The following is a 7052-nucleotide window of genomic DNA, read 5'->3' as shown; positions in this document are numbered from 1 at the left end:
CTAAGTGAGTGTGCTGAACTGGTATATATAGGGGAGGAGCTTTAGTCGCGGTTGGCCTGGCCAACCGCGACTAAAGCCCCTCACGTGCACCAGCTGGCCACCGAGCGCCCTGGGCCCAGGCCTTTGGTCGCGGTTCGTCTGCCGAACAGCGACTAAAGACTTCATTAGTCGCGGTTCCTACAGTTTCGCGACTAATGGGGCTGGACGGAAGCCTCTTTTTCTACCAGTGTGTGTGGGCGTTAACATTTTCGTATAAATAAAATGTACTCTCATTTTATTACCCCCGAGCGGGAATAATTTTAATTTCTTACTATTCCTAACCTATCTTCATTGACAAATAAATTCATGACAAAGATTCCGTGGACAAACTCAATCTGGTCCTAATTCCGTCCCTGCCAACCTAACTTAGCGCCAGCCGGAATACCAATATCTAGCCCTATGGACAAATAATATTGACCTACTCTGCTACTCCTAACTTAGCATCGGGGAGATCAAACTTAATCAAATACTAGTAATAGAAGACAGAGACGAAATTAAGTAGACGAGACAGTGATACTTAGTACACTAGTAGTGGAGGATTGGAGGTGGCTTCGAGGTTCTGGGATCGCCGGTCGGCGAAAGGCAGCCAGTCAGACCACGCCGTCCTGGGCGACTGGCAGAAGCGAACCGGTGGCATGTTGTGTTTAGGTTTAGCGACCGATGACGGAACATGCCTGATCGATACATGTACAAGGAGGCCTCATGGGCTGGCTTTGCTTCTGAGTGGGCTCTCTGTACGGGCTTGGTTAGCAGGTGGATTAATACGTATAATCAGTATACTAAACCTGGTAATCTGGAGGCCCTAAATTTTTGGAGGCCCTGTGCGGTCGTCCACCTTGGCCCCCTCCATCGACGGGGCTGGCTCTATATATTTTATATCACATGACTTTCATACAGTCGCCATGAACTATTGCTGACAGTATGAAGAAGGATTGGCTTAGATTAGGTGAGGCGTGATTTGCACGTGCACAAGACAAGCGAGTCGTCCTACTAGCACTCATCAAGCCATCAGCAAAACTTTGTGTCACGTACCTTGGGTGCACATGCACAACAAGACTGTTGTTTCTTTCTTAATATAGTTGGTTATTTAAATTCTTATTTTCATAATATGTGTCTTGATGTATACAGTGTGGGACCCATGCATGCCTGGATCTTGGGAGTGCATGCACATCGCTTGTTTCTTTCTTTAACCGCACACATTTCACTCTCGACCAATTACTTACCATTCTCATTGGTGTAAGCTATTCCTGAATTCTCAATCGTACAGATTTCACATTGTCATTGCTTTTCACCGTGGTGAGCCACACGTATATAAACTCAAGCTAGATAAGCGCATGCCAAATCCCTTCTCGCAGGAGATGGCCTCCAACAGCGGCGCACCAAACCCATGGCAACAACAGCCGCCGCGGCCATCGCGTGAGGGCTACACATGCCCGTTTTGCCATAGGAGGTGGGTCACACACCAAGCCCTTGGTGGCCACATGTCCTCGCAGAGCTGCCGCAACAATCGCCACCGGAACATGCCGGTAAGCCTGCCCCAACTAGCCTCCTCCGTGCCTGACTCTACTCTTTTGGGGCCGTGGCTACTTGTGCTTGCACCCAACCTTGCCTTCTGGGAGGAATACTGCCGTGGAGGTCCCCGTCCGACGGAGATAGACTTCATGGGTCTACTAGGGGCGCCTGAAGAGGCCGCAGAGCCGCAGCTGAGTGACAGAGCCGGCGAGGCGGTCGACCTAACCTTGAGGCTTTGATTTGTGGAGGGCGCCTGATCACAAGCAAAATAAATACATTCGACGATAGATGAACATTGTGTAATATAAGATTTGTCCAAGCGTGTCATTTGTTTCAGCTACCTCTTACCGTGTTCTTCGCTATTTAGAACTTCAGATTGATTTCAAGATGACATGATGAATATGGTGCATGTTCAAGATTCAGTTGCCTTTGCATTTTTTTTCAAATTTAAATAGGTGTGTACCTGTGTGTTGCAACGGGGTCCGAGAATTTTCATGTTTACAATATAGTAGTTGAGTCGATTAACCTAACATCTACCATTGTGATTTCTACATACATATTTAGTAGGTCCATGCATGAAACCCAATCTCATTGACCATGCATGGGACCATAATGGATATCAACGCAACAGCCACTGCAACCTTGTGAGCATTAATAATATTATTATTTATACAGAGAGTGTTATAATCTAAAAGAAGATCCATTTTATAAAGATTATCCTTCAGAAAAAGAAACATCACAGCGGATTATGAAAAGTGCACAAAAAGTGGCAAGCAAGCAAACAGTAAGGTGTCAATGCATTCTTACGGAGTGATAAAATATAAGTAAACAATTTACGCCGGGTAACCGGCTTAAGGCCCACCCTACCACCAACGTCTTCTTTTACCTTATCCCCTTACGCGTCTTCCATCTCCCGCAAGCACCATTCCCCCTCTCCTCTTTGCCTCTACCCCTCCTCCCCACACAAGAGGGGTCATGCCATTGTTGCCGCACGCATCTTGTCCCTGGTCGACAACAAGGCCGTTGGCGTCGCGCTCCTTCCCCCACAGCGCCGCCGGATGCCTTGCGTTGCGATGAGCTTTTTTTCCTTGGAGAACTAGAGCATCGTCCAAAGCTTGTAGTCACATCTAATTGAATCAAAAGCCTTAAAATGTCCAGCATGAAAAGCAAGGTTACCTTTTTTATTTCCGTGGAGGTAACAGGGAAAGTTTCTGACGTACATGATGTTAACGTGGATACTTCTCTTCATTATGAATGCACTTTGGGCATTGGAAGCGATGTTGTTCACATTATGAATGCACTTTGGGCATTGGAAGCGATGTTGTTCACTTTATGAATGCACTTTGGGCATTGGAAGCGATGTTGTTCACTTTATGAATGCACTTTGGGCATTGGAAGCCATGTTGTTCACTTTATGAATGCACTTTGGGCAGATTGGAACACACTTTGGCAATGATTTTCACAATGGTGTGTGTGAGGCTTATAGGGTGGTAGTCCAAAATCTCCTCGTCTCAGCCCCATCTTTCTTGGGTAGAAGAGCAATGTTTGCATGGTTGAGCCAACAGAAGCTCTTTGAATGCAAGTCGCCAAAAAGGCGAATGACGGCTGGTTCCTCGGCGCTAGGTAGCGGAACCGGTAGAAAGCTCTTTTGTGGTGCTATGGCACGAATCCAACACAATTATATTTCTCTACTAAAAGAGCAAAAATGAGTCTGTGTACAGAAATAGCTACCGCATAGCACCACAGCGTCCGTGCGTCAGCCAGTAGTTACCGACAGCAGTTCCTCCTCAAACGCGTAAAGAAGAGGCGGCAGCGGCCGGGCGTGCCGCAACAGCAGGTGGTGCTCTTAGCGACGTCGAGCGGATGTGCGGCTTGGTCGAAATTGACAAATAACTAGGTAACTACTAGGTAACAGTTTGGTCCTTTCCGGTGTCTGTAAATGGAATGGAAAAAAAAGGACAAGGAAATCGGCAAAAGAGGGCAAATGGCATGTTAATCAAGGTGTTCACCGGCTGGGTCTGGGTGGTAATTTTGCTTAGTCTGTCTTAATAGTGGCAATGTTGCAAAGCCAGATGTTCAGCGTCAAATATCCCAATTTCTCAAGTGAGAGGGGACTGCTGACCAGACCTCGGAGTACATGCTGAAGAAAGCATGCACCATTTTGGATATTAATTTTTTTTTCTTTTCTTAATTTGAGCCTTTTTGCTATTTCAGGCGAAGAATCTGTTAGAAAGTTATTAAAAAATATTCCAATCAAATTGTGTTTATGTTTTATGTTTCTATGAACTTAACCTAAATTTTGGTTCAAAAAATTGACAAGTTTTATCTTTCAACACCAACCAAAAAGATGACAGCGTATCCAACAAAGCGCATTTGAAATCTATGGCTAGGTACATTTACATGATCAACGTAACCCATTTCACTTGTTACAAAGAGCATTTGGAACCCTGAGCAGTTTTGGTCCATGATACGACTTAAAAGCAGCAAACAACAAAGATTGCATCAGTCAGCAGAACCAAATGATCATTTAGTACTTCAGACACAATTTCACGGCGGTGTCACAATTTTCATAGCATCAAACATTTGGTCCGGCGCCTCCCAAATCAGTAAAACATTCCTTACATGACCTGGAACACCAAAACAGAGTGCACTTCATCGAAACAACTACGAAGCAGAGTCTGAGATCATAAAGCCTCTTAGCATATACTTCCTTCGTTCCTAAATATAAGTCATTTTAGAGATTTCAATAAGAACTACATACAGATCTATATAGACATATTTTAGAGTGTAAATTCACTCATTTTGCTCCTTATGTAGTCCCAATTGGAATCTCTAAATAGACTTATATTTATGAACGGAGGGAGTACAAGTCATGAAAACCAAACAGTGAAGGCCGCGAACGTCCACGCTGAACCTTACCACTTCAATCATACACTGCGTACTGGTTTCAGACATATGGGCTCACGCACCTTTACTTCAGGATTAGGATCATCAATGGAGAACGTAAGCAAGGTACCCTTTCCATCATCAGCTATCTCATCCTTGGGCAGAATTAAGTTGTATCCCTTCGGTAGCCCATCAGACAATGATGAGCTTCGTATCTTGTAAACTGATCTCTGATAATAGTTGGTTAAAAAGGAACCATAGGACATCCTACACTTGAACTTGGAGTTTATAGCTTTAGGTTGGATGCAGACGACAGAGATGGCATGCCCATATGGCTCTAGTGCCACGTTGAGCAGGAAAATTTCCCTGTCTTTGGTACGAAGAAAATGTAGACCTGGTTCTAGGCAGAGCTCAACATCTTCGGAGTAATTGATGGTTGTACACGGCCACTTGTGCTGGGAGGCGGAATGTTCAAGGAGGGCGTCTGTTGGCCCTGCAAAGCTGCAGCTGGACGCCGGGCAGAAACATGGGGCGCTCGGGCATTCCTTCTCATGCTCTTCTTTCTGGTAGTAAGTGAGCTTCTGGGCGCATCCATAATTGGCATTGGAGCAAGCGACCGTGACTGATTCCATGAGACGTTCTATCCCTAGACAGCGCTTGAAGGTAGTTTCGGCAGAGCACAAGTGACACTTGTTGCGCACAAGCTTCGGACGGCAAGACGAGCATATGAAATGCCCCACAGAACACTGTGGAACAAACAGGAAGGATTAACCAGGTCCTCGTGTTAGAACTTTTTTTTAACAGAAATCAGAGTTGAACTGTTGAAGTACTCTACTACAATAGCAACATGATTAAGTCAGTACCACACAAAATTACGCAACTATTCATGAGTCTGTAAATTAAAAGTTGTGAACTTATAGTATGACCGACATACAACTCCAAAGGGGACCAGACCAAACATAAATACATAATGCTAGTAAAGGGGTATAAATGATCCGCCCTTGATCCATATGCTTCTAGGGAATAGCTGTGGACTAGAAAATGGTGTACAGAGTTGCACACAGTTTCAGTCTCAGATCAAAATGTTAGTGTCCTAATTAATTCTCTACGAAAACGAAACTTCACCAACCATAGCTACTCCGATCCATGTTGTCTCAATAAACTGTTTTTAGCAAGTAGCATTGTGTGTGTGGGGTGCGCCCCTGGTTAATATCCTGCTAGGGAACACCTGTAGACTAATAAACAGTGTAGATTATTGCTAGCAGTTTTGGTCTCGACCAAAATATTAGTGCCCAAATTCTCTACGGAAACAAAATTTCAGCGACCATATCTACTCTGTTCCATGCTGTCACAAGAAACTGATTTTTTTTAGCAAGTACTAGCATTATATCCGATGGTTAGTTTTTAATTTGATCTGAACTTTGAGAGACAGGTAAAAATATATGCACATGTATGCACCTGATATATGGGAGGCCTGAGGGGATGAAAGCAGACGGGGCAGTCGAGGGCGTCCATCCCCATGGTTGCATTCTGCCTCTTGCCGCTGCTCTCCCCCTCTCCTGGGGCTCCTACTCGTCTCTTGCTAGTAGTGCCCCCGTCCATCGCCACCAAAACTCGCTCGATATTACAATGAAACAGCCTCACAAATCTGCTTCCCTGTTCCACAACATATACCGGTAATAAGAGCCACACAAGTTATACTCTGTGTATAAAAAGGTTTCATGTGTTTCTGCCAGACTGGTAACGGACAAGCGACACTCCGGAGCACGCATTAGAGATGTGCTAAATCTAATCATCCTTAATTGCTGTAATTTGTTCATGTCTATAATTTTTTCTATGTTGGTTCAGAAACATCTAGGCTGCTTTGTGTTGATTTATTTCTTGATCAATTCAGTAGAGGAACAGTGACTACATGCAACTGGAGATAATCTCAAGAAGAGGCGGTCCAAAGGGAAGAAATTTACCTTGAATACCCGCCGGGAGGAGCCCGAGGTCACCGTTGGCGATGAGGCCGACTTCTCGCCGGCGACGCCCCCTCCTGGACTGCTCCTCCGAGGGGAAGCAAGAAGGGTTGCCGACTGTGCCCTAGCGGGCTCTGCTCTGAGCCGGAGGAGAGCACCGGAGAGGGCCAGAGATGAGTCGGGAGAGGAGGCGACGGCGGCGGAAGAGGTAGAGACCGAGGTGCGGTGTGTGAGGAAGAAGGGCGGGGCTGGGTATGGGCTGGGCCACTACGACATAAGCCCACAGCTAACCACCCCGCGTCACTCGTGGGCCGGCCCACTGTGCTGGTGCCAGTTTTTTTCTTCAATTCTTTCTTATCCCTTCCATTTCTTTGTCATTTTTTGTTTTATACGATTTTTTTAAAACTCATGAGAATTTTCTAGCAAAATTAATGATCTTTCTATGAAAATTACATACATTTAAAATTATTGAACGTTTCTTTAAATTTCTGAACATTTTTATAATTCATAAACATTTTATAAAAACATGGTAAACATTGTTCATACTTTGTGAAATTTTAGAAGGTTATAGTGTTTTTACAAATTTGAGAGCATTTTTTATTTGAAATAAATATTTCTTCTAACATATCATTTTATTTTGCAGTGTATTTTTTG

At 44.6% G+C, this 7052-nt stretch overlaps 1 protein-coding gene across 1 annotated transcript; it reads right to left on the bottom strand.

The window, feature by feature from the left end:
* Positions 1 to 4230: 4230 nt before the first annotated feature.
* Positions 4231 to 6637, bottom strand: LOC123059891 (E3 ubiquitin-protein ligase SINA-like 3). Its single transcript, XM_044482431.1, has 3 exons — positions 6402 to 6637; positions 5896 to 6093; positions 4231 to 5183 (listed from the first exon to the last, which is right to left on the bottom strand). The coding sequence occupies exons 2-3, from the start codon at positions 6037 to 6039 to the stop codon at positions 4479 to 4481; spliced, it is 849 nt and encodes a 282-aa protein (XP_044338366.1). The 5' UTR covers positions 6040 to 6093; positions 6402 to 6637; the 3' UTR covers positions 4231 to 4478.
* Between the last annotated feature and the right edge of the window lie 415 nt (positions 6638 to 7052).

The sequence above is a fragment of the Triticum aestivum genome, chromosome 3A (genome assembly GCF_018294505.1).
Source record: "Triticum aestivum cultivar Chinese Spring chromosome 3A, IWGSC CS RefSeq v2.1, whole genome shotgun sequence".
NCBI lineage: Eukaryota > Viridiplantae > Streptophyta > Magnoliopsida > Poales > Poaceae > Triticum > Triticum aestivum.
This window is presented reverse-complemented; position numbering and strand designations above follow the sequence as displayed.

What these genes read in the sequence shown, in the direction of transcription:
- LOC123059891 (XM_044482431.1), bottom strand. Translation starts at nt 6,039, where the DNA reads ATGGACGGGGGCACTACTAGCAAGAGACGAGTAGGAGCCCCAGGAGAG. An exon ending in TCAGGCCTCCCATATATCAG is followed by an intron (nt 5,184 to 5,895) that starts GTGCATACATGT and finishes TTTGTTCCACAG; the next exon opens with TGTTCTGTGGGGCATTTCAT.